Here is a 27,991-nt window from a genome sequence, read left to right as displayed (position 1 = left end):
CCCATCAAACACTCCCAGGACAGGTACAGCACGGGGTTAGATACAGAGTAAAGCTCCCTCTACACTGTCCCCATCAAACACTCCCAGGACAGGTACAGCATGGGGTTAGATACAGAGTAAAGCTCCCTCTACACTGTCCCCATCAAACACTCCCAGGACAGGTACAGCACGGGGTTAGATACAGAGTAAAGCTCCCTCTACACTGTCCCCATCAAACACTCCCAGGACAGGTACAGCACGGGGTTAGATACAGAGTAAAGATCCCTCTACACTGTCCCCATCAAACACTCCCAGGACAGGTACAGCACGGGGTTAGATACAGAGTAAAGCTCCCTCTACACTGTCCCCATCAAACACTCCCAGGACAGGTACAGCACGGGGTTAGATACAGAGTAAAGATCCCTCTACACTGTCCCCATCAAACACTCCCAGGACAGGTACAGCACGGGGTTAGATACAGAGTAAAGCTCCCGCTACACTGTCCCCATCAAACACTCCCAGGACAGGTACAGCACAGGGTTAGATACAGAGTAAAGATCCCTCTACACTGTCCCCATCAAACACTCCCAGGACAGGTACAGCACGGGGTTAGATACAGAGTAAAGCTCCCTCTACACTGTCCCCATCAAACACTCCCAGGACAGGTACAGCACAGGGTTAGATACAGAGTAAAGCTCCCTCTACACTGTCCTCATCAAACACTCCCAGGACAGGTACAGCACGGGGCTAGATACAGAGTAAAGCTCCCTCTGCACTGTCCCCATCAAACACTCCCAGGACAGGTCCACACGGGGTTAGATACAGAGTAAAGCTCTTTCTACACTGTCCCCATCAAACACTCCCAGGACAGGTACAGCACAGGGTTAGATACAGAGTAAAGCTCCCTCTACACTGTCCCCATCAAACACTCCCAGGACAGGTACAGCACGGGGTTAGATACAGAGTAAAGCTCCCTCTACACTGTCCCCATCAAACACTCCCAGGACAGGTACAGCACGGGGTTAGATACAGAGTAAAGCTCCCTCTACACTGTCCCCATCAAACACTCCCAGGACAGGTACAGCACGGGGTTAAATACAGAGTAAAGCTCCCTCTACACTGACCCCATCAAACACACCCAGGACAGTTACAGCACGGGGTTAGATACAGAGTAAAGCTCCCTCTACACTGTCCCCATCAAACACTCCCAGGACAGGTGCAGCACGGGGTTAGATACAGAGTAAAGCTCCCTCTACACTGTCCCCATCAAACACTCCCAGGACAGGTACAGCACGGGGTTAGATACAGAGTAAAGCTCCCTCTACACTGTCCCCATCAAACACTCCCAGGACAGGTACAGCACGGGGTGAGATACAGAGTAAAGCTCCCTCTACACTGTCCCCATCAAACACTCCCAGGACAGATACAGCACGGGGTTAGATACAGAGTAAAGCTCCCTCTACACTGTCCCCATCAAACACTCCCAGGACAGATACAGCACGGGGTTAGATACAGAGTAAAGCTCCCTCTACACTGTCCCCATCAAACACTCCCAGGACAGGTACAGCACGGGGTTAGATACAGAGTAAAGCTCCCTCTACACTGTCCCCATCAAATACTCCCAGGGCAGGTACAGCACGGGGTTAGATACAGAGTAACGCTCCCTCTACACTGTCCCCATCAAACACTCCCAGGACAGGTACAGCACGGGGTTAGATACAGAGTAAAGCTCCCTCTACACTGTCCCCATCAAATACTCCCAGGACAGGTACAGCACGGGGTTAGATACAGAGTAAAGCTCCCTCTACACTGTCCCCATCAAACACTCCCTGGACAGGTACAGCACGGGGTTAGATACAGAGTAACGCTCCCTCTACACTGTCCCCATCAAACACTCCCAGGACAGGTACAGCACGGGGTTAGGTACAGAGTAAAGCTCCCTCTACACTGTCCCCATCAAACACTCCCAGGACAGGTACAGCACGGGGTTAGATACAGAGTAAAGCTCCCTCTACACTGTCCCCATCAAATACTCCCAGGACAGGTACAGCACGGGGTTAGATACAGAGTAAAGCTCCCTCTACACTGTCCCCATCAAACACTCCCTGGACAGGTACAGCACGGGGTTAGATACAGAGTAAAGCTCCCTCGACACTGTCCCCATCAAACACTCCCAGGACAGGTACAGCACAGGGTAAGATACAGAGTAAAGCTCGCTCGACACTGTTCCCATCAAACACTCCCAGGACAGGTACAGCACAGGGTTAGATACAGAGTAAAGCTCCCTCTACACTGTCCCCATCAAACACTCCCAGGACAGGTACAGCACGGTGTTAGATACAGAGTAAAGCTCCCTCGACACTGTCCCCATCAAACACTCCCAGGACAGGTACATCACGGGGTTAGATACAGAGTAAAGATCCCTCTACACTGTCCCCATCAAACACTCCCAGGACAGGTACAGCACGGGGTTAGATACAGAGTAAAGCTCCCTCTACACTGTCCCCATCAAACACTCCCAGGACAGGTACAGCACGGGGTTAGATACAGAGTAAAGATCCCTCTACACTGTCCCCATCAAACACTCCCAGGACAGGTACAGCACGGGGTTAGATACAGAGTAAAGCTCCCTCTACACTGTCCCCATCAAACACTCCCAGGACAGGTACAGCACGGGGTTAGATACAGAGTAAAGCTCCCTCTACACTGTCCCCATCAAACACTCCCAGGACAGGTACAGCACGGGGTTAGATACAGAGTAAAGCTCCCTCTACACTGTCCCCATCAAACACTCCCAGGACAGGTACAGCACGGGGTTAGATACAGAGTAAAGATCCCTCTACACTGTCCCCATCAAACACTCCCAGGACAGGTACAGCACGGGGTTAGATACAGAGTAAAGCTCCCTCTACACTGTCCCCATCAAACACTCCCAGGACAGGTACAGCACGGGGTTAGATACAGAGTAAAGCTCCCGCTACACTGTCCCCATCAAACACTCCCAGGACAGGTACAGCACGGGGTTAGATACAGAGTAAAGCTCCCTCTACACTGTCCCCATCAAACACTCCCAGGACAGGTACAGCACGGGGTTAGATACAGAGTAAAGCTCCCTCTACACTGTCCCCATCAAACACTCCCAGGACAGGTACAGCACGGGGTTAGATAAAGAGTAAAGCTCCCTCCACACTGTCCCCATCAAACACTCCCAGGACAGGTACAGCACGGGGTTAGATACAGAGTAAAGCTCCCTCCACACTGTCCCCATCAAACACTCCCAGGACAGGAACAGCACGGGGGGTTAGATACAGAGTAAAGATCCCTCATGAAATTATTTAGGCAACAGGCTGCACGGGAGCCTGCCTTTCTCCGAGATTCACTCTCACCGTGAGAGAAGCAAATGTATATGAGTTGCGCAGATGTGCTGGCTATCTGTCTACCTCATGCCTGTGTCTGTGTTGTTACAGATATTGACGAGTGTCTGAATGGGACAACGTGTGGGGACGCAGGAACATGTGTGAATACAGAGGGCTCATACCGGTGTGACTGTAATCTTGGATATCGCCTGAGTGCTGGCGGCAATCGATGTGCAGGTTTGCCTTTCAATGTCACAGCACACACACACCAGCAATTTCCCTGCCTGTGTCCCAGTGTCTCAGGTAGTTGCAATGCTGTAACAATACTCTGTACAATACTGCACAGCCTAACATAAGCTTCTGTGGGAAGATGTTGCTTCAAGTGGGCTGCTTTGTCCTGACGGTATCGAGCTTTTCAGTGTTGTTGGTGCTGCACTCATCCAGGCAAGTGGTGGGTTTTCTATCACACTCCCGACTCGTGCCTTGCAGCTGGCGGACAGGCTTTGGGGGTACAGGAGGTGAGTTACTCACCACTGAACTCCACGCCTCGGACCTGCTGTTGAAGCTACAGTGTTGATCTGACTGGGTCCAGTTCAGTTTCTGTGCAAAAAATACATTCTCCTATTGCCTTTGCTTCTTTTGATAATTAGCTTAAATCTATCTCTTCTGGTTGCCAATCCTGCCGCAAACAGCAACAATTTCTCCCTATCTACGCTGTTCAAACCCCTCATCACTCTGAACACATCTGTCAAATCTCCTCTTAACTTTCTCCAATCAGAACACGGCAGTCTCTCCGATACATCCACCAAACTGAAATCCCTCTTTTCTGAAACAATTCTGATCAATCGTTTCTGCAATCAGCTGATTGGTTGGGAAGGTTCCATTTTTCCCCGCTCCTCATTTGATGACGAGGATTTTTAAAAGGACGGGCTTGTCAATTCAGGAAGTGTTTAATTGTACAAATGCTGTGGCTCTAAAAGGCTGGTTTTTGTGAGTATTTTGAAAAGAAAAGGAGATGGTATTTACTGTACTAACCAGGTCAAAGTAACATTATTGAAGTGCTCGAACCTTCACTCACACAGGCACTCACATACACATAAAAATAGTTTGCACAGTGGGAGGAGAACAGAAATCTTAAAGTCCAATAAAGTTAACATTATACGGAGCTTCTATTCGATAACTTTGTGGGTCCGTGCTGAGCTCGATGGATCCCCTCACGCTGCCAGTGCCCTCACTGCCAGTGTCCGTGCTGCCAGTGTCCGTGCTGCCAGTGTCCTCACTGCCAGTGTCCGTGCTGCCAGTGTCCGTGCTGCCAGTGTCCGTGCTGCCAGTGTCCGTGCTGCCAGTGCCCTCACTGCGAGTGCCCTCACTGCCAGTGCCCTCACTGCCAGTGCCCGTGCTGCCAGTGTCCGTGCTGCCAGTGGCCGTGCTGCCAGTGTCCGTGCTGCCAGTGTCCATGCTGCCAGTGTCCGTGCTGCCAGTGTCCACGCTGCCAGTGGCCACGTTGCCAGTGTCCGTGCTGCCAGTGTCCGTGCTGCCAGTGTCCGTGCTGCCAGTGCCCTCACTGCGAGTGCCCTCACTGCCAGTGTCCGTGCTGCCAGTGTCCGTGCTGCCAGTGTCCATGCTGCCAGTGTCCATGCTGCCAGTGTCCACGCTGCCAGTGGCCACTTTGCCAGTGGCCGTGCTGCCAGTGCCCGTGCTGCCAGTGCCCTCACTGCGAGTGCCCTCACTGCCAGTGTCCGTGCTGCCAGTGTCCGTGCTGCCAGTGTCCGTGCTGCCAGTGTCCGTGCTGCCAGTGTCCGTGCTGCCAGTGTCCGTGCTGCCAGTGTCCACGCTGCCAGTGGCCATGCTGTCAGTGGCCACGTTGCCAGTGCCCTCACTGCCAGTGTCCGTGCTGCCAGTGTCCATGCTGCCAGTGTCCATGCTGCCAGTGTCCGTGCTGCCAGTGTCCGTGCTGCCAGTGTCCGTGCTGCCAGTGTCCACGCTGCCAGTGGCCATGCTGTCAGTGGCCACGTTGCCAGTGCCCTCACTGCCAGTGTCCGTGCTGCCAGTGTCCGTGCTGCCAGTGTCCGTGCTGCCAGTGTCCGTGCTGCCAGTGCCCTCACTGCGAGTGCCCTCACTGCCAGTGTCCGTGCTGCCAGTGTCCGTGCTGCCAGTGTCCATGCTGCCAGTGTCCATGCTGCCAGTGTCCACGCTGCCAGTGGCCACTTTGCCAGTGGCCGTGCTGCCAGTGCCCGTGCTGCCAGTGCCCTCACTGCGAGTGCCCTCACTGCCAGTGTCCGTGCTGCCAGTGTCCGTGCTGCCAGTGTCCGTGCTGCCAGTGTCCGTGCTGCCAGTGTCCGTGCTGCCAGTGTCCGTGCTGCCAGTGTCCACGCTGCCAGTGGCCATGCTGTCAGTGGCCACGTTGCCAGTGCCCTCACTGCCAGTGTCCGTGCTGCCAGTGTCCATGCTGCCAGTGTCCATGCTGCCAGTGTCCGTGCTGCCAGTGTCCGTGCTGCCAGTGTCCGTGCTGCCAGTGTCCACGCTGCCAGTGGCCATGCTGTCAGTGGCCACGTTGCCAGTGCCCTCACTGCCAGTGTCCGTGCTGCCAGTGTCCGTGCTGCCAGTGTCCATGCTGCCAGTGTCAGTGCTGCCAGTGTCCGTGCTGCCAGTGTCCATGCTGCCAGTGGCCAGGCTGCCAGTGTCCATGCTGCCAGTGGCCAGGCTGCCAGTGTCCGTGCTGCCAGTGGCCAGGCTGCCATTGTCCGTGCTGCCAGTGTCCATGCTGCCAGTGTCCGTGCTGCCAGTGTCCGTGCTGCCAGTGTCCGTGCTGCCAGTGTCCGTGCTGCCAGTGGCCGTGCTGCGAGTGTCCGTGCTGCCAGTGTCCGTGCTGCCAGTGTCCATGCTGCCAGTGTCCATGCTGCCAGTGTCCGTGCTGCGAGTGTCCGTGCTGCCAGTGGCTGTGCTGCGAGTGTCCGTGCTGCCAGTGTCCATGCTGCCAGTGTCCATGCTGCCAGTGTCCATGCTGCCAGTGTCCGTGCTGCCAGTGTCCGTGCTGCCAGTGTCCGTGCTGCCAGTGGCCAGGTTGCCAGTGGCCATGTTGCCAGTGTCCATGCTGCCAGTGTCCATGCTGCCAGTGTCCGTGCTGCCAGTGTCCGTGCTGCCAGTGTCCATGCTGCCAGTGTCCGTGCTGCCAGTGTCCGTGCTGCCAGTGTCGGTGCTGCCAGTGTCCATGCTGCCAGTGTCCGTGCTGCCAGTGGCCAGGCTGCCAGTGTCCGTGCTTCCAGTGTCCGTGCTGCCAGTGGCCAGGCTGCCAGTGTCCGTGCTGCCAGTGTCCGTGCTGCCAGTGTCCGTGCTGCCAGTGTCCGTGCTGCCAGTGTCCATGCTGCCAGTGTACGTGCTGCCAGTGTCCGTGCTGCCAGTGTCCATGCTGCCAGTGTCCGTGCTGCCAGTGGCCAGGTTGCCAGTGGCCAGGTTGCCAGTGTTCGCGCCGCCAGTGTTCGCGCCGCCAGTGTCCGCGCCGCCAGTGTCCGCGCCTCCTGTGTCCGCGCCGCCAGTGTTCGCGCCGCCAGTGTTCGCGCCGCCAGTGTTCGCGCCGCCAATGCCCGCGCCGCCAGTGCCCGCGCCGCCAGTGCCCACGCCGCCAGTGCCCACGCCGCCAGTGTTCACGCCGCCAGTGTTCACGCCGCCAGTGCCCGCGCCGCCAGTGTTCGTGCCGCCAGTGTTCGTGTCGCCAGTGCCCGTGTCGCCAGTGCCCGTGCTGCCAGTGCCCGTGCTGCCAGTGCCCGCGCTGCCAGTGTTCGCGCTGCCAGTGTTCGCGCTGCCAGTGTTCGCGCTGCCAGTGTTCGTGCTGCCAGTGCCCGTGCTGCCAGTGCCCACACTGCCAGTGTCCGTGCAGCATGTATCTGTGGCGCCAATATCTGTGCCCATTCTGCCAGTGTTCATGCTGCCGGTACCCGCACTGCCAGTGTCCCTGTTGTACCACGGGCTTCAACTTTGCTTCAACAAGCCTATTATGTGGCACTTTATCAAATGTCTTTGGGAATTCCACCAACAACATTACCCTCATTAACCCTCTCTGTTACCTCATCCAAAACACACCAGCAAATTAGTTAGACATAAATTGCCCTTAAATCCACAGTACCTGTCCTTAATTAGCCAGCAGTTGTTCAAGTGGCTGTTAATTATGTCGGAAATGATCATTTCTCAAAGCCCTTCCATCGAGGGTAAGTGCAAGAGTTTAGAGGATTCACTGTCAGGTTTTATTCATGGTTTTCCAGATATCAACGAATGTTTTGAAGGTGATTTCTGTGCCCCATATGGAGAGTGTTTGAACAGCGTGGGATCCTACACCTGTCTCTGTGCTGAGGGATTCACCACCTCTGCTGATCTATCCACCTGTCTTGGTAAGATTTCATCAACATGAATTTGGTTTATTTTTATCATTTATTTCCTGTCCCCGTCTGCTCTTCAACCTCTTTTACAGCCAACACTTTCTCACTCCATCGATGCAACAATCTTCCCCCCCCCAATCCAACATTCTTCTCTATCCCTCCATCCAATGCACTCCACACTCTCTCCATCCAATGCTCTGTCCCTCTATCCCACACTTTCCCCAATCCCTCCATTCTCACCATTAACCTGAACTTCCTGGGTTCCTGCATTTTGACCCTTTTCCTGGGTTCCTGCACTTTGACCCTTGGCCCATTGCCTGGGTTCCTGCACTTTGACCCTTGGCCCTTTGCCAGGGTGCCTGGATTTAATTTCCGGAAAGTAGAATTGTGGAGCACGGCGATTGTGAGCAATCAGAATAACTCTTCCTTTCTCTTGTTCTCCATCTCCCTGTCTTTCTCCTTCTCTAACTCCCCACTTCACCCTTCATCTCTCTCTCTCTCTCCCGATCTTTATTCTTTTATCCTCTCTTCATCTCCCTTTCGCTCCTCTCTCTCACTTTCCATTTCTCCCCATCTCTTCTTACCGTTTTGTGTCCCTCCCCTACCTACCTCTGTCACCCTCTGTCTCTCTCCCACCTCTTTCTCTTTCTCTCCCTATCACTTCCCCTCTCTTTCCCTGAGTCTTTCTGTCTCTATCTGCCTCTCTCTGTCTGTCTGTCTCTTTCTCTGACTCTATCTCCCTTCTGTCTTCCTTGTGTGTCTCTCTCTCTTTTTCTCCCCCTCTGTCTCCCTCTTTCACTCTCGCTGTGTCTCTCTGTCTCTTCCCATTTCTCTGTCTCTCCCTCTCTGACTGTCTCTGTCTCTTTGTCTCTCTTTCTTTCCTTCTCTCTCCCTTTCCCCCTCTCTCTGTCTCTCCCTCTCTGTTTGTCTGTCCCTCTCTCTCCCTTTCTCCCTCTCTCTGTCTCTCCCTCTCTGTTTGTCTGTCCCTCTCTCTCCCTTTCTCCCTCTCTCTGTCTCTCCCTCTCTGTTTGTCTGTCCCTCTCTCTGTCTCTCCCTCGCTGTCTGTCCCTCTCTCTGTCTCTCCCTCGCTGTCTGTCCCTCTCTCTGTCTCTCCCTTGCTGTCTGTCCCTCTCTCTGTCTCTCCCTTGCTGTCTGTCCCTCTCTCTGTCTCTCCCTCGCTGTCTGTCCCTCTCTCTCCCTCTCTCTGTCTCTGTTGCTCTCAGATGTTGATGAGTGCACCCGGACAGGAGTCTGTGATCGAGGACACTGCACCAATGCCGTTGGGTCGTTTGAGTGCTCCTGTGACCCAGGATTTCGAGTTGATGAAGAAAGATCACGGTGTTTCGGTAAGTGTGTGATCTTTCTTCACCCAGTGTTCCCGAGGAGTTGGTCAGCTCTTTGCTGATGCTCTTACTTAGTGTCTAAAAAATGCCACCCAGCAACCACCACTGGATCCTATCTCACTGGCCCCCCGCCCTCACTGGGCCCCCGGCCTGACTGGGTCCCGGCCCTCACTGGCCCCCCACCCTCACTGGGTCCCCGCCCTGACTCGGTCCCGGCCCGCACTGGCCCCCGCCCTCACTGGGTCCTGCCCTCGCTGGGTACCACCCTCGGTCGGTACCCCTCTCACTCAACTCCACCCTTATTGGATTTTGCCCTCGCTGGATCCCGTGCTCACTGAAACACATCTTCTCTCGGTTAATGTTCACTGGATTCAATCCTCAGTTGATTCCACTGAATCACAATATCACTGAATCCACCCACTAGGTCTATGCTTACTGGATCCACTCTCACTGGATCCACTCTCACTGGCTCCACGCTCACTGGCTCCACGCTCACTGGCTCCACGCTCACTGGCTCCACTCTCACTGGCTCCACGCTCACTGGCTCCACGCTCACTGGCTCCACGCTCACTGGCTCCACGCTCACTGGCTCCACTCTCACTGGCTCCACGCTCACTGGCTCCACGCTCACTGGCTCCACGCTCACTGGCTCCACGCTCACTGGCTCCACGCTCACTGGCTCCACGCTCACTGGCTCCACTCTCACTGGCTCCACGCTCACTGGCTCCACTCTCACTGGCTCCACTCTCACTGGCTCCACGCTCACTGGCTCCACGCTCACTGGCTCCACTCTCACTGGCTCCACGCTCACTGGCTCCACGCTCACTGGCTCCACGCTCACTGGCTCCACGCTCACTGGCTCCACGCTCACTGGCTCCACGCTCACTGGCTCCACTCTCACTGGCTCCACGCTCACTGGCTCCACGCTCACTGGCTCCACGCTCACTGGCTCCACGCTCACTGGCTCCACGCTCACTGGCTCCACGCTCACTGGCTCCACTCTCACTGGCTCCACGCTCACTGGCTCCACGCTCACTGGCTCCAAGCTCACTGGCTCCAAGCTCACTGGCTCCACGCTCACTGGCTCCACGCTCACTGGCTCCAAGCTCACTGGCTCCACGCTCACTGGCTCCACGCTCACTGGCTCCACGCTCACTGGCTCCAAGCTCACTGGCTCCACGCTCACTGGCTCCACTCTCACTGGCTCCACGCTCACTGGCTCCACGCTCACTGGCTCCACTCTCACTGGCTCCACGCTCACTGGCTCCCGGCTCACTGGCTCCACGCTCACTGGCTCCACGCTCACTGGCTCCCGGCTCACTGGCTCCACGCTCACTGGCTCCACGCTCACTGGCTCCACGCTCACTGGCTCCCGGCTCACTGGCTCCCGGCTCACTGGCTCCACGCTCACTGGCTCCACGCTCACTGGCTCCACGCTCACTGGCTCCACGCTCACTGGCTCCACGCTCACTGGCTCCACGCTCACTGGCTCCACGCTCACTGGCTCCACGCTCACTGGCTCCACTCTCACTGGCTCCACGCTCACTGGCTCCACGCTCACTGGCTCCACTCTCACTGGCTCCACTCTCACTGGCTCCACGCTCACTGGCTCCAAGCTCACTGGCTCCACGCTCACTGGCTCCACGCTCACTGGCTCCACGCTCACTGGCTCCACGCTCACTGGCTCCACGCTCACTGGCTCCAAGCTCACTGGCTCCACGCTCACTGGCTCCACTCTCACTGGCTCCACGCTCACTGGCTCCACGCTCACTGGCTCCACGCTCACTGGCTCCACTCTCACTGGCTCCACGCTCACTGGCTCCCGGCTCACTGGCTCCACGCTCACTGGCTCCACGCTCACTGGCTCCCGGCTCACTGGCTCCACGCTCACTGGCTCCACGCTCACTGGCTCCACGCTCACTGGCTCCCGGCTCACTGGCTCCCGGCTCACTGGCTCCACGCTCACTGGCTCCACGCTCACTGGCTCCACGCTCACTGGCTCCACGCTCACTGGCTCCACGCTCACTGGCTCCACGCTCACTGGCTCCACTCTCACTGGCTCCACTCTCACTGGCTCCACTCTCACTGGCTCCACGCTCACTGGCTCCACGCTCACTGGCTCCACGCTCACTGGCTCCACTCTCACTGGCTCCACGCTCACTGGCTCCACGCTCACTGGCTCCACTCTCACTGGCTCCACGCTCACTGGCTCCACGCTCACTGGCTCCACGCTCACTGGCTCCACGCTCACTGGCTCCACTCTCACTGGCTCCACGCTCACTGGCTCCACTCTCACTGGCTCCACGCTCACTGGCTCCACGCTCACTGGCTCCACTCTCACTGGCTCCACGCTCACTGGCTCCACGCTCACTGGCTCCACGCTCACTGGCTCCACGCTCACTGGCTCCACGCTCACTGGCTCCACGCTCACTGGCTCCACGCTCACTGGCTCCACGCTCACTGGCTCCACGCTCACTGGCTCCACGCTCACTGGCTCCACGCTCACTGGCTCCACGCTCACTGGCTCCACGCTCACTGGCTCCACTCTCACTGGCTCCACTCTCACTGGCTCCACGCTCACTGGCTCCACGCTCACTGGCTCCACGCTCACTGGCTCCACGCTCACTGGCTCCACGCTCACTGGCTCCACGCTCACTGGCTCCACGCTCACTGGCTCCACGCTCACTGGCTCCAAGCTCACTGGCTCCAAGCTCACTGGCTCCACGCTCACTGGCTCCACGCTCACTGGCTCCAAGCTCACTGGCTCCAAGCTCACTGGCTCCACGCTCACTGGCTCCACGCTCACTGGCTCCACGCTCACTGGCTCCAAGCTCACTGGCTCCACGCTCACTGGCTCCACTCTCACTGGCTCCACGCTCACTGGCTCCACGCTCACTGGCTCCACGCTCACTGGCTCCACTCTCACTGGCTCCCGGCTCACTGGCTCCACGCTCACTGGCTCCACGCTCACTGGCTCCCGGCTCACTGGCTCCACGCTCACTGGCTCCACGCTCACTGGCTCCACGCTCACTGGCTCCCGGCTCACTGGCTCCCGGCTCACTGGCTCCACGCTCACTGGCTCCACGCTCACTGGCTCCACGCTCACTGGCTCCACGCTCACTGGCTCCACGCTCACTGGCTCCACGCTCACTGGCTCCACGCTCACTGGCTCCACTCTCACTGGCTCCACGCTCACTGGCTCCACGCTCACTGGCTCCACTCTCACTGGCTCCACTCTCACTGGCTCCACGCTCACTGGCTCCACGCTCACTGGCTCCAAGCTCACTGGCTCCAAGCTCACTGGCTCCACGCTCACTGGCTCCAAGCTCACTGGCTCCAAGCTCACTGGCTCCACACTCACTGGCTCCACGCTCACTGGCTCCACGCTCACTGGCTCCACGCTCACTGGCTCCAAGCTCACTGGCTCCACGCTCACTGGCTCCACTCTCACTGGCTCCACGCTCACTGGCTCCACGCTCACTGGCTCCACGCTCACTGGCTCCACTCTCACTGGCTCCACGCTCACTGGCTCCCGGCTCACTGGCTCCACGCTCACTGGCTCCCGGCTCACTGGCTCCACGCTCACTGGCTCCACGCTCACTGGCTCCCGGCTCACTGGCTCCACGCTCACTGGCTCCACGCTCACTGGCTCCACGCTCACTGGCTCCCGGCTCACTGGCTCCCGGCTCACTGGCTCCACGCTCACTGGCTCCACGCTCACTGGCTCCACGCTCACTGGCTCCACGCTCACTGGCTCCACGCTCACTGGCTCCACGCTCACTGGCTCCACGCTCCCTGGCTCCACTCTCACTGGCTCCACTCTCACTGGCTCCACTCTCACTGGCTCCACGCTCACTGGCTCCACGCTCACTGGCTCCACGCTCACTGGCTCCACTCTCACTGGCTCCACGCTCACTGGCTCCACGCTCACTGGCTCCACTCTCACTGGCTCCACGCTCACTGGCTCCACGCTCACTGGCTCCACGCTCACTGGCTCCACGCTCACTGGCTCCACTCTCACTGGCTCCACTCTCACTGGCTCCACGCTCACTGGCTCCACGCTCACTGGCTCCACGCTCACTGGCTCCACGCTCACTGGCTCCACGCTCACTGGCTCCACGCTCACTGGCTCCACGCTCACTGGCTCCACTCTCACTGGCTCCACGCTCACTGGCTCCACGCTCACTGGCTCCACGCTCACTGGCTCAACGCTCACTGGCTCCACGCTCACTGGCTCCACGCTCACTGGCTCCACGCTCACTGGCTCCACGCTCACTGGCTCCACTCTCACTGGCTCCACGCTCACTGGCTCCACGCTCACTGGCTCCACGCTCACTGGCTCCACGCTCACTGGCTCCACGCTCACTGGATTCCACACCACTGGACCCTACAGCCCTGGAAGCTGGACTTTCTATGAACCAAGTATCAGGCCCTGATCAAGGCACTCTCTCCATCCTTCCTGAGCTGAATAATAACATTCAGGCAGTGAAGGGTTGTGTCTGGCTCCACACACAACTTATCTTGTCTCTCACTGGGTCTCGTGTTTTTCTCATTAAACAGATCTTGATGAGTGTGTTGAATATCCAACCATCTGTGGTAGCAAGCGATGTGAGAATAATGCTGGCTCCTTCCAGTGTATCACGGATTGTACCACAGGGTTCCAGCTCAGTCCTGCTCAGGACTGCATCGGTGAGTTGTTCAAATCTCTCAGGACTTTAAACACACCTCCCCGCCTGGCCACAAACCTCCTCCTGTTAAATAATCCCCCCTCCTCCCCGATGGGAATGTCCTGATTTGTGGTTTGCATGTTACAGAATCCAACAAAGGAACACTTGACTAAACATATTCTCAGGACTGATTAGGGACAAGGGTTACACACGAGGATATGAGGAACAATAATAATAATCGCTTATTGTCACAAGTAGGCTTCAATGAAGTTACTGTGAAAAGCCCCTAGGCGCCACATTCCGGCACCTGTTCGGGGAGGCTGGTACGGGAATTGAACCGTGCTGCTGGCCTGTTCTGCATTACAAGCCAGCGATTTAGCCCACTATGCTAATGATCATAGATTGAATAATATACCCACCCCACCCCTACTGGCCTTATCGGGTGCGATGATGTTGGGTCGTGTTGCCAAAGCCATGATGACAGTTCTGAATAATGCAGGAGGTGATCGGGCTTAACACTGGAGAACTGGCCTTCATTGTCCAAACTTAATTTGGTATTGTTAAGCATTGTTCAATGGGTAATTTTAATCTGTTTTATTGTATGAGGTTAAAGTGATTTTAATCCTGTAATAAAGTTTGTTTTGATTAAAATTTGTGAGTGGAGCCACTCCTGGAGCGAACTCTCCTCACAGTCTTACACATGAAATTAAATATTGGGGTTTCTATCCGGTGTCCCAGCAACTGTTGTGGTCTGGTCCAGGATCCATTACTCTCGAGTGCCACATGCTTGTAAAAGTGCGTGTTGCCCGAGCAACACGGTCTCCTTTGGGACGGGTCGACCAGTGTGGATCAGATTGGTGTCAACAACATGGGGTTCAATCCTCGTTTTGGCTGGGGTCAATCCAGGCCATACCCCCTACCCCCCCGACCCCCCCTACACCCACTACACCCCGACCCCCCCCGACCCCCCCCCGACCCCCCGACCCCCCCGAACCCCCCGACCCCCCCGACCCCCCGACACCCCCGACACCCACTACACCCCGACCCCCCCCTGACCCCCCCGACCCCCCGACACCCCCGACACCCACTACACCCCGACCCCCCCCGACCCCCCGACCCCCCCGAACCCCCCCACCCCCCCGACCCCCCCGACCCCCCCCCGACCCCCCCGACCCCCCCGACCCCCCCCTACACCCCGACCCCCCCGACCCCCCCCGACCCCCCGACCCCCCCGAACCCCCCCACCCCCCCCGACCCCCCGACACCCCCGACACCCACTACACCCCGACCCCCCCGACCCCCCCCGACCCCCCCCCGACCCCCCCGACCCCCCGACCCCCCCCTACACCCCCGACCCCCCCCGAAACCCCCCACCCCCCCCGACCCCCCGACCCCCCGACCCCCCCCTACACCCACTACACCCCTACCCCCCCGACCCCCCCGACCCCCCCGACCCCCCGACACCCACTACACCCCGACCCCCCCCGACCCCCCCCCCGACCCCCCCGACCCCCCCGACACCCCCGACACCCACTACACCCCGACCCCCCCCGACCCCCCCCCGACCCCCCCGACCTCCCCCAACCACAGGTTGTGGTGAATCTGCCTTCAAGCAAAGAACTGAAAAAGAAGTTTAGACTAACTGCACCTCTGCTCCAGCCCATTCATTACAGCACAGCCATTTCCAATGCTGACTCTTTAATGGAAGTGAATGTGATGGGGAAATCCAGCCAGCGACTCTCGCTAGTGCTGCCCTCCTATAATGAGGGAGGGAATCAAACAGATGTGACCTGGATCTGAGAGACTATTTGAAAAGGAAAGAAGAGATTTCACCAAGAAAACAATACTTCAAAAAGAAGCTGTGACATACCATTGTTAGGAAATACATCAATACACAGAAGATAGGAGCAGGAGGAGGCCTTTTGGCCCTTCGAGCCCGCTCCGCTATTCATCACCATCATGGCTGATCATCCAACTCAATAGCCTAATCCTGCTTTCTCCCCATAGCCTTTGCTCCCATTCTCCCCAAGTGCTATATCCAGCCGCCTCTTGAATATATTCAAAGTTTTAGCATCAACTACTTCCTGTGGTAATGAATTCCACAGGCTCACCACTCTTTGGGTGAAGAAATTTCTCCTTGTCTCAGTCCTAAATGGTTTACCCTGAATCCTCAGGCTGTGACCCCTGGTTCTGGACACACCCATCATCAGGAACATCTTCCCTGCATCTACCCTGTCTAGTCCTGTTAGAATTTTATAAGTCTCTATGAGATCCCCCCTCATTCTTCTGAACTCCAGCGAGAACAATCCCAACCTAGTCAATCTCTCCTCATATGACAGTCCCGCCATCCCTGGAATCAGTCTGGTAAACCTTCGCTGCTCTCCCTCGAGAGCAAGAACATCCTTCCTCAGAGAAGGAGACCAAAACTGCCCACAATACTCCAGGTGTGGCCTCACCAAGGCCCTGTACAATTGCAGCAACACATCCCTGCTTCTATACTCGAACCCTCTCGCAATGAAGGCCAACATACCATTAGCCTTCTTTACCGCCTGCTGCACCTGCATGCTTACCTTCAGCGACTGGTGCACAAGGACACCCAGGTCCCGCTGCACACTCCCCTCTCCCAATTTACAACCATTCCGGTAGTAATCTGCCTTCCTGTTTTTGCTTCCAAAGTGAATAACCTCACACTTATCCAAGTTATACTGCATCTGCCATTGGTTTGCCCACTCGCCCAACCTGTCCAGATCTTGCTGCAGGATCCCTGCTTCCTTGTCACGATTCACCCTCTCACCAAATTGGTATCATCTGCAAACTTTGAGATGTGACATTTTGTTCCCTCATCCAAATCATTAATATATATTGTGAATAGCTGGGGTCCCAGCACCGATCCCTGAGGTACCCCACTAGTTACTGCCTGCCAATTTGAAAAGGACCCATTAATCCCTACACTTTGTTTCCTCTCTGCCAACCAGTTTTCTATCCACCTCAATACATTTCCCCCAATCCCAGGCACTTTAATTTTGCACAATAATCTCTTATGCGGGACTTTGTCAAACGCCTTCTGAAAGTCCAAATATACCACATCGACTGGCTCCCCATTGTCAACTGTACTGGTTACCTCTTCAAAGAATTCCAACAATTCACACTTGCTCCGTCACTCTCAGTATCACACTCGCTCTGTCACTCTCATTGTCACACTCACTCTGTCACTCTGTGTCACACTCGCTCTGTCACTCTCAGTGTCACACTTGCTGTGTCACTCTCAGTGTCACACTCACTCTGTCACTCTCAGTGTTACTCTCACACTGCCACTCCCCGTGTCACACTCGCTCAGTCACTCTCGCTCAGCCACTCTCAATGTCACACTCGCTCTGTCACTTCAGTGTCACACTCGCTCTGTCACTCTCGCTCTGCCACTCTCAATGTCACACTCGCTCTGTCACGTCAGTGTCACACTCACTCTGTAACTCTCGATATTACACGTGCTCTGTGACTCTCAGTATCACACTTGCTCTGTCACTCTCGGTATCACACTTGCTCTATCACTCTCAGTATTACACGTGCTCTGTCACTCTCAGTGTCACACTCAGTCACTCTTGCTCTGCCACTCTGAATGCCACACTCGCTCTGTCACTTCAGTGTCACACTTGCTCTGTCACTCTTAGTGTCACACTCGCTCTGTCACTCTCAGTGTCACACTCACTCTCGGATCGTGTTTTCAGGATCCTTAAGGGGAGGGGAGCAGCCCCGAGTCGTGGTCCACATAGGTACCAACGACATAGGTAGGAAAGGGGATCGGGATGTAAGGCAGGAATTCAGGGAGCTAGGGTGGAAACTTAGATCTAGGACAAACAGAGTTATTATCTCTGGGTGGTTACCCATGCCACGTGATAGCGAGACGAGGAATAGGGAGAGAGAGGAGTTGAACACATGGCTATAGGGATGGTGCAGGAGGGAGGGTTTCAGATTTCTGGATAACTGGGGCTCATTCTGGGGTCGGTGGGACCTCTACAAACGGGATGGTCTACACCTGGACCAGAGGGGTACCAATATCCTGGAGGGGAAATTTACGAATGCTCTTCGGGAGGGTTTAAACTAGTTCAGCAGGGAATTGGGAACCTGAATTGTAGCTCCAGTATACAGGAGGTTGAGAGTCGTGAGGTCATGAGTAAAGTTTCAATGTTGCAGGAGTGTACCGGCATGCAGGAAGGAGGTTTAAAGTGTGTCTTCTTCAATGCCAGGAGCATCCGGAATAAGGTGGGTGAACTTGCAGCATGGGTTGGTACCTGGGACTTCGATGTTGTGGCCATGTCGGAGACATGGATAGAGCAGGGACAGGAATTGTTGTTGCAGGTGCCCGGGTTTAGATATTTCAGTAAGCTCAGGGAAGGTGGTAAAAGGGGGGGAGGGATGGCATTGTTAGTCAAGGACAGTAATACGGTGGCAGAAAGAAGGTTTGATGAGGACTCGTCTACTGAGGTAGTATGGGCTGAAGTTAGAAACAGGAAAGGTGAGGTCACCCTGTTAGGGGTTTTCTATAGGTCTCTGAAAAGTTCCAGAGATGTAGAGGAAAGGATTTCAAAGATGATTCTGGATAGGAGTGAAAGCAACAGGGTAGTTGTTATGGGGGACTTTAACTTTCCAAATATTGACTGGGAACGATATAGTTCGAGTACTTTAGATGGGTCCGATTTTGTCCAATGTGTGCAGAAGGGTTTCCTGACGCAGTATGTAGATAGGCCAACGAGAGGCGAGGCCGTATTGGATTTGGTACTGGGTAATGAACCAGGACAGGTGTTAGATTTGGAGGTAGGTGAGCACTTTGGTGATAGTGGCCACAATTCGATTACGTTTACTTTGGTGATGGAAATGGATAGGTATATACCGCAGGGCAAGAGTTATATCTGGGACAAAGGCAATTATGATGCGATGAGGCAAGACTTGGGATGAATCGGATGGAGAAGAAAACTGCAGGGGATGGGCACAATGGAAATGTGGAGCTTGTTCAAGGAACAGCTACTGCGTGTCCTTGATAAGTATGTACCTGTCAGGCAGGGAGGAAGTGGTCGAGCAAGGGAACCGTGGTTTACTAAAGCAGTTGAATCACTTGTCAAGAGGAAGAAGGAGGCTTATGTAAAGATGAGACATGAAGGTTCAGATAGGGCGCTCGGGAGTTACAAGTTAGCGAGGAAGGACCTAAAGAGAGAGCTAAGAAGAGCCAGGAGGGGACATGAGAAATCTTTGGCAGGTAGGATCAAGGATAACCCTAAAGCTTTCTATAGATATGTCAGGAATAAAAGAATGACTCGGGTAAGAGTAGGGCCAGTCAAGGACAGTAGTGGGAAGTTGTGCTTGGAGTCCGAGGAGATAGGACAGGTGCTAAATGAATATTTTTCGTCAGTATTCACACAGGAAAAGGACAATGTTGTTGAGGAGAATACTGAGATTCAGGCTACTAGACTAGAAGGGCTTGAGGTTCATAAGGAGGAGGTGTTAGCAATTCTGGAAAGTGTGAAAATAGATAAGTCCCCTGGGCTGGATGGGATTTATCCCAGGATTCCCTGGGAAGCTAGGGAAGAGATTGCTGAGCCTTTGGCTTTGATCTTTAAGTCATCTTTGTCTACAGGAATAGTGCCAGAAGACTGGAGGATAGCAAATGTTGTCCCCTTGTTCAAGAAGGGAAGTAGAGACAACCCCGGTAACTATAGACCAGTGAGCCTTACTTCTGTTGTGGGCAAAATCTTGGAAAGGTTTATAAGAGATAGGATGTATGATCATCTGGAAAGGAATAATTTGATTAGACATAGTCAACACGGTTTTGTGAAGGGTAGGTTGTGCCTCACAAACCTTATTGAGTTCTTTGAGAAGGTGACCAAACAGGTGGATGAGGGTAAAGCAGTTGTTGTGGTGTATATGGATTTCAGTAAAGCGTTTGATAAGGTTCGCCACGGTAGGCTACTGCAGAAAATACGGAAGCATGGGATTCAGGGTGATTTAACAGTTTGGATCAGAAATTGGCTAGCTGGAAGAAGACAAAGGTGGTGGTTGATGGGAAATGTTCAGACTGGAGTCCAGTTACTAGTGGTGTACCACAAGGATCTGTTTTGGGGCCACTGCTGTTTGTCATTTTTATAAATGACCTGGAGGAGGGCGTAGAAGGATGGGTGAGTAAATTAGCAGTTGACACTAAAGTCGGTGGAGTTGTGGACAGTGCAGAAGGATGTTACAAGTTACAGAGGGACATAGATAAGCTGCAGAGCTGGGATGAGAGGTGGCAAATGGAGTTTAATGCAGATAAGTGTGAGGTGATTCATTTTGGAAGGAATAACAGGAAGACAGAGTACTGGGCTAATGGTAAGATTCTTGGTAGTGTGGATGAGCAGAGAGATCTCGGTGTCCATGTACATAGATCCCTGAAAGTTGCCACCCAGGTTGAGAGGGTTGTTAAGAAGGCGTACGGTGTGTTAGCTTTTATTGGTAGAGGGATTGAGTTTCTGAGCCATGAGGTCATGTTGCAGCTGTACAAAACTCTGGTGCGGCCGCATTTGGAGTATTGCGTACAGTTCTGGTCACCGCATTATAGGAAGGATGTGGAAGCATTGGAAAGGGTGCAGAGCAGATTTACCAGAATGTTGCCTGGTATGGAGGGAAGATCTTATGAGGGAAGGCTGAGGGACTTGAGGCCGTTTTCGTTAGAGAGAAGAAGGTTAAGAGGTGACTTTATTGAGGCATACAAGATGATCAGAGGATTGGATAGGGTGGACAGTGAGACCCTTTTTCCTCGGATGGTGATCTCTAGCATGAGGGGACATAGCTTTAAATTGAGGGGAGATTGATATAGGACAGATGTCAGAGGTAGGTTCTTTACTCAGAGAGTAGTAAGGGTGTGGAATGCCCTGCCTGCAACAGTAGTGGACTCGCCAACACTAAGGGCATTCAAATGGTCATTGGCCATATGGACAATAAGGGGATGGTGTAGATGGGGTTTAGAGTGGTTTCACAGGTCGGCGCAACATCGACGGTTGAAGGGCCTGTACTGCGCTGTAATGTTCTATGTTCTATGTCACTCTCAGTGTCACACTCGCTCTGTCACTCTCAGTATCACACTTACTCTGTCAATCTCAGTGTCACGCTCGCTCTGTCACTCTCAGTGTCACACTCGCTCTGTCACTCTCAGTGTGACACTCGCTCTGTCACTCTCAGTGTCACACTCGCTCTGTCACTCTCAGTGTCACACTCGCTCTGTCACTCTCAGTGTCACGCTCGCTCTGTCACTCTCAGTGTCACGCTCGCTCTGTCACTCTCGGTGTCAGTGAGATGACTGTGAGCAGCAGGGACATCCAGCAGGGGGTGCAATCTTGCCTCTGACGGGTGTTGGAACTCCTCAGAAACTGGAAAGGGAATTTGAGCCTTTAGTTTTGGTGCTGCCGCTCCAGGTATATCGGACCACGAGGAGAGTCAAAGGAAACTTGGTCATTGGCTCCTGATCCTCATACCAGACACTTGGGTGAGAGGTGGCCCCGTCAGTTCCTGCCGAGTGGGAATAACAATTGTGAGAGTGTGACACTGATAGTGACAGAGCGAGTGTGACACTGAGAGCGACAGAGCGAGTGTGACACTGAGAGCGACAGAGCGAGTGTGACATGGAGAGTGACGGAGCGAGTGTGACACTGATAGTGACAGAGCGAGTGTGACACTGAGAGCGACAGAGCGAGTGTGACACTGAGAGCGACAGAGCGAGTGTGACACTGAGAGCGACAGAGCGAGTGTGACACTGAGAGCGACAGAGCGAGTGTGACATGGAGAGTGACGGAGCGAGTGTGACACTGATAGTGACAGAGCGAGTGTGACATGGTGAGTGTGACACTGAGTGTGACATGGTGAGTGTGGCACTGAGAGCGACAGAGCGAGTGTGACACTGAGAGCGACAGGGCGAGTGTGACACTGAGAGCGACAGAGCGAGTGTGACATGGAGAGTGACGGAGCGAGTGTGACACTGATAGTGACAGAGCGAGTGTGACACTGAGAGCGACAGAGCGAGTGTGACACTGAGAGCGACAGAGCGAGTGTGACATGGAGAGTGACGGAGTGATTGTGACACTGATAGTGACAGAGCGAGTGTGACACTGAGAGCGACAGAGCGAGTGTGACATGGAGAGTGACGGAGTGATTGTGACATGGAATGTGGAACGAGTGTGACACTGAGAGTGACAGAGCGAGTGTGCCACTGAGAGTGACGGAGCGAGTGTGACACGGAGCGTGACGGGGTGAGTGTGACACTGAGAGTGACAGAGTGAGTGTGACATGGTGAGTGTGACACTGAGTGTGACAGAGCAAGTGTGACACAGAGCGTGATGGAGCGAGTGTGACACTGAGAGTGACAGAGTGAGTGTGACAGTGACAGAGCGAGTGTGACACTGAGAGTGACAGAGCGAGTGTGACAGTGAGAGTGGAAATGTGGTGGTGCAGACGTGTGACTGTGAGTGTGACGAAGGACTCTGTGAGTGTGACATTATAAGTGCCTTTGGCTGTGATGGTGTTAATATCGTAGCAGAGAGTAGCATTGTGAAGATAACGCCATTAATACGATATCTGTACTCAGGACTGAGCTGTCTTTGTTATCTGTCTCCCTCGCAGATATCGATGAGTGCGTCAATGCCACGATTTGTGGGCCGAATGCGTATTGTCAGAATGTGGCTGCTTCATTTCAATGCCTCTGTGACCAAGGTTACCAGATGACGTCTGATGGCTCACGGTGTGTGGGTAAGTCACATGGGCTGCAGTCAAACTGACAGGACGCGGAAGTGTGTGACGGTCACCAATAGTGAGTGATGGTGAGTGACCCCCCGTCGGGTCGGAGAATGGCCGTTAGCCGCCGTGAATCCCGCCCCCGCCGAAGTCTCCGGTACCGGAGATTGGGCGGGGGCGGGAATCCGGCCGCGCCGGTTGGCGGGACCCCCCGCTGGATTCTCCGGCCCGGATGGGCCGAAGTCCCGCCCAGAAATTGCCTGTCCCGCCGACGTAAATCAAAGCTGGTATTTACCGGCGGGACCAGGTGGCGTGGGCGGGCTCCGGGGTCCTGGGGGGGGGTGCGGGGCGATCTGACCCCGGGGGGTGCCCCCATGGTGGCCTGGCCCGCGATCGGGGCCCACCGATCCGCGGGCGGGCCTGTGCCGTGGGGGCACTCTTTCACTTCCGCCTCCGCCACGGCCTCCACCATGGCGGAGGCGGAAGAGACTCTCCCCACTGCGCATGCGCGGGAAACTGACAGCGGCCGCTGACGCTCCCGCGTATGCGCCGCCCCGAGATGTCATTTCCGTGCCAGCTGGCAGGGCAACAAAGGCCGTTTCCGCCAGCTGGCGGGGCGGAAATCCCTCCGGCGCCGGCCTAGCCCCTCAATGTTGGGGCTCGGCCCCCAAAGATGCAGAGCATTCCGCACCTTTGGGCCGGCGCGATGCCCGTCTGATTGGCGGCGTTTTTGGCGCCAGTCGGCGGACTTCGCGCCGTTTGGGGGAGAATTTCGCCCATTGTGTGAGAGTGACAGTGTGTGAGAGTGACAGTGTGTGAATGTGACAGTGTGTGAAAGTGACAGTGTGTGAGTGTGACAGTGTGTGTGAGTGTGACAGTGTGTGTGAGTGTGACAGTGTGTGAGAGTGACAGTGTGTGAGTGTGACATTGTGTGAGTGTGACAGACAGTGTGTGAGTGCGACAGTGTGTGAGTGCGACAGTGTGTGAGTGTGACAGTGTGTGAGAGTGACAGTGTGTGAGTGTGACTGTGTGTGTGAGAGTGACAGTGTGTGAGAGTGACAGTGTGTGAGTGTGACAGTGTGTGAGTGTGACAGACAGTGTGTGAGTGCGACAGACAGTGTGTGAGAGTGACAGACAGTGTGTGAGAGTGACAGACAGTGTGTGAGAGTGACAGACAGTGTGTGAGAGTGACAGTGTGTGAGAGTGACAGTGTGTGAATGTGACAGACAGTGTGTGAGAGTGACAGTGTGTGAATGTGACAGACAGTGTGCGAGTGTGACAGTGTGTGAGTGTGACAGTGTGTGAGAGTGACAGTGTGTGAGAGTGACAGTGTGTGAGTGTGACAGTGTGCGGGTGTGACAGTGTGTGGGTGTGACAGTGTGCGAGTGTGACAGTGTGCGAGTGTGACAGTGTGTGGGTGTGACAGTGTGTGAGAGTGACAGTGTGTGAATGTGACAGACAGTGTGTGAGAGTGACAGTGTGTGAGAGTGACAGTGTGTGCGAGTGTGACAGTGTGCGAGTGTGACAGTGTGTGAATGTGACAGTGTGTGGGTGTGACAGTGTGTGGGTGTGACAGTGTGTGAGAGTGACAGTGTGTGGGTGTGACGGTGTGTGGGTGTGACAGTGTGTGAGTGTGACAGTGTGTGAGTGTGACAGTGTGTGAATGTGACAGACAGTGTGTGAGAGTGACAGTGTGTGAGAGTGACAGTGTGTGAGAGTGACAGTGTGCGAGTGTGACAGTGTGCGGGTGTGACAGTGTGTGAGAGTGACAGTGTGTGAGAGTGACAGTGTGTGAGTGTGACGGTGTGTGAGTGTGACGGTGTGTGAGTGTGACAGTGTGCGAGTGTGACAGTGTGTGAGAGTGACGGTCAGTGTGTGAGTGGACAGAGAATGGGCGGGATTCTCGGCCCCGCCACATTTCTGCCCCGACCGGCCAGCGGGAGTCTCCGTTACGCCGGCCGGTCAATGGGGTTCCCATTGCGGGGCAGCCCCACACCGTCGGGAAACCCCCGAGCATCGGCAAAACGGAGACTCCCGCCCAATGTGTCAATGTGTGTGAGTGTGACAGACAGTGTGTGGGTGTGACAGACAGTGTGCGAGTGACAGTGTGTGAGTGTGACAGTGTGTGAGTGACAGTGTGTGAGTGCGACAGTGTGTGAGAGTGACAGTGTGTGAGTGACAGTGTGTGAGTGTGACAGTGTGTGAGTGACAGTGTGTGAGTGACAGTGTGTGAGCGTGACAGTGTGTGAGTGTGACAGTGTGTGAGTGACAGCGTGTGAGTGTGACAGTGTGTGAGTGTGACAGTGTGTGAGTGACAGTGTGTGAGAGTGACAGTGTGTGAGTGACAGTGTGTGTGTGACAGTGTGTGACAGTGTGAGTGACAGTGTGTGAGTGACAGTGTGTGTGTGTGACAGTGTGTGAGAGTGACAGACAGTGTGTGAGACTGACAGACAGTGTGAGAGTGACAGTGTGTGAGAGTGACAGTGTGTGTGTGTGACAGTGTGTGTGTGTGACAGACAGTGTGTGAGTGTGACAGTGTGAAACTGACAGACAATGGGCAAAATTCTCCGTTATCGGCGGAAAGTCCGCCGATCGGCGCAAAAAACGGCGCAAATCCCACTTGCGTCACGTCATAAAAATGGGCCGATAGTCTCCGGCCCGAAATGGGCTAGCAGCGACGTAACGGGATCCGCGCTTGCACAATGGTTCACGCCGTGCAGCGTCATACGCGCCGCACAGCGTGACGGCTCATAAGGCCGCGCTGCTCCCCCCCACCCGACCGGAACACCCGACCGCAACACCCGACTGGATGGCTAGCCGTCGCTCAGCCCCGAGGTTCGAGTCACGCGATGTGGAGGCGCTCCTGGACGCGGTGGAGCAGAGGAGGGACTCCCTGTATCCCGGGCACGGCCGCAGAGTTGCCCCACGCCACAGCCGGTGTCTGTGGAGGGAAGTGGCAGAGGCCGTCACCGCTGTGGCCCTAACACCACGGACAGGCACCCAGTGCCACAAGAAGGTGAACGACCTCGTCAGAGCAGGCAGGGTGAGCCTCCCCCATATCCCCCCTCCCCATATCCCCCCTCCCCCATATCCCCCCTCCCCATATCCCCCCTCCCCCATATCTCCCCCTCCCCCATATCCCCCCTCCCCCATATCCCCCCTCCCCCATATCCCCCTCCCCCATATCCCCCCTCCCCCATATCCCCCCCATATCCCCCCTCCCCATACCCCCCCTCCCCATATCCCCCATATCCCCCCTCCCCCATATCCCCCCTCCCCCATATCCCCCCTCCCCCATACCCCCCTCCCCCATATCCCCCCTCCCCATATCCCCCCTCCCCCATATCCCCCCTCCCCATATCCCCCCTCCCCATATCCCCCCTCCCCATATCCCCCCTCCCCCATATCCCCCCTCCCCCATATCCCCCATATCCCCCCTCCCCCATATCCCCCCTCCCCCATATCCCCCCTCCCCCATATCCCCCCTCCCCCATATCCCCCCTCCCCCATATCCCCCATATTCCCCCCTCCCCCATATCCCCCCTCCCCCTTATCCCCCATACCCCCCTCCCCCATATCCCCCATACCCCCATATCCCCCATATCCCCAAGTGAATCCAGCCCTAACCTTAACCTCTGCAATTCACGCGCAACCGATGGCGTGCATTCATATACCTGCCTAACACTGTTGCCTTTTACCCCTGCCACCACCACCCCCCCGCCCACAGGAGAAGCGCGCACACAATAGGGAGCATGTAAGGACTGGAGGAGGGCCCGCTGATGAGAGGCCACTGACCGTACACGAGGAAAGGGCCCTGGAACTGGCTGGCGGACCTGAGGACCGGGAGGTTGCTGATGCAGAGGTCGGGGCCCCACGAGCAAGTGAGCCACCAACAGCCCGTCCCCATATCCCCCCTCCCCTATATCCCCCTCCCCCATATCACCTGATCACTGCCTGATGTCTAACCATGCATGCTTCATTGTGTATCGCAGGACCAAACGTCCAGGCACCCATCCCCGCAGATGCACACCGCCCGCAGGATGCCGCTCGGAGACCTCAGGAGACGGAGAGACCCGCACCCTCCAGCATGCGACGCCCGCAGGATGCCCCTCGGAGACCACAGGAGATGGAGAGACCCGGACCCTCCAGCATGCGACGCCCGCAGGATGCCCCTCGCACACCACGGGAGACGGAGAGACCCGGACCCTCCAGCATGCGATGCCCGCAGGATGCCCCTCGGAGACCACGGGAGACGGAGAGACCCGGACCCTCCAGCATGCGACGCCCGCAGGATGCCCCTCGGAGACCACGGGAGACGGAGAGACCCGGACCCTCCAGCATGCGATGCCCGCAGGATGCCCCTCGCACACCACGGGAGACGGAGAGACCTGGAGCAACAGGGAGACGACACCCCCGTCACGTGCGGGAGCGACCACCCAGCGATGAGGGGGGCAGCCACAGGCCCCCGTCACATCCGAGCCAGGACACCACTACCCAGGACACCACTATCCGGGACACCCCTACCCGGGACACCACTACCCAGGACACCCCTACCCGGGACACCACTACCCAGGACACCCCTACCCGGGACAGCACTACCCGGGACAGCACTACCCGGGACAGCACTACCCGGGACAGCACTACCCAGGACACCCCTACCCGGGAAGACGAAATACCGGACAGTGACTCAGAGTGGATGGGTGGAGACGAACCCCCACCCCAAAGTGCCATGGACTCAGAGTGGGACGAAGAGCACGACACAACGCCACTGCTGTCACCAACACCCTCCACCATCGCAGAAACACTCACCACGGTTGGGCACTTTAGTGATGAGGCGTCTGGTACACTCACTGGTGCGCACAACACAGCCGTCCCGGTACAGCAGGTGGAGGTAGGAGCAGCAGAGGGACCGGGCGGTCGGAGGGCAGCCCAGGCCAAGCGAACATCTGCCGCCCAGATGGATCCAGAGTTCCTGCAGTTACCACACCCACACATAGATCCGATGCAACCACCGACACGGAGACGAGCGAATAGGGTGACGGGTGGCTTGCGGCGGCTGCGGTCGCAGGTGGAGGAGTCCACCCGCGTCCAGGAGCTGGGAGTGGTGCCGGTCATGCGTGCCACTCAGGCTGACACCGCACGGGTGGCGTCCGCGGTGGAGGCAATGGGTGCGACGGTGTCAGACATGGGGAACGGTTTGCGAGGCCTGGGGCCTTCCGTGCAGGCGGCGTCTGTGGCCCAGGAAATGGCTGCCCTCTCACAGGAGGCCATGAGCCAGTGCCAGCGCCAGATGGCAGAGGCGCTCAACGCCATAGCCCAGTCTCAGCAGGCCATGGCCCAGTCTCAGCAGGCCATGGCCCAGTCTCAGCAGGCCATAGCCCAGTCTCAGCAGGCCATAGCCCAGTCTCAGCAGGCCATAGCCCAGTCTCTGCAGGCCATGGCCCAGTCTCTGCAGGCCATGGCCCAGTCTCTGCAGGCCATCGCTGAGGGCATCGGTGCCAGTGGCCATGTGCGAGCCGGCG

General features: G+C 56.3%; 1 protein-coding gene across 3 annotated transcripts in view; it reads left to right on the top strand.

Moving 5' to 3' along the window:
* Positions 1 to 27,991, top strand: part of ltbp4 (latent transforming growth factor beta binding protein 4) — a 504,953-nt gene that overhangs the window by 413,050 nt on the left and 63,912 nt on the right. For all 3 annotated transcript variants that reach the window (XM_072489893.1, XM_072489894.1, XM_072489895.1), the window contains 5 exons: positions 3,447 to 3,572; positions 7,595 to 7,720; positions 8,932 to 9,054; positions 13,612 to 13,740; positions 22,359 to 22,484. In XM_072489893.1, the coding sequence (XP_072345994.1) occupies positions 3,447 to 3,572; positions 7,595 to 7,720; positions 8,932 to 9,054; positions 13,612 to 13,740; positions 22,359 to 22,484 (630 nt within the window). The remainder of the gene's footprint in view (positions 1 to 3,446; positions 3,573 to 7,594; positions 7,721 to 8,931; positions 9,055 to 13,611; positions 13,741 to 22,358; positions 22,485 to 27,991) is intronic.

The sequence above is a fragment of the Scyliorhinus torazame genome, chromosome 25 (assembly GCF_047496885.1).
Source record: "Scyliorhinus torazame isolate Kashiwa2021f chromosome 25, sScyTor2.1, whole genome shotgun sequence".
NCBI lineage: Eukaryota > Metazoa > Chordata > Chondrichthyes > Carcharhiniformes > Scyliorhinidae > Scyliorhinus > Scyliorhinus torazame.
The sequence above is the reverse complement of the archived record's forward strand: the minus strand, read 5'-3'. Positions and strand labels throughout refer to the sequence as shown.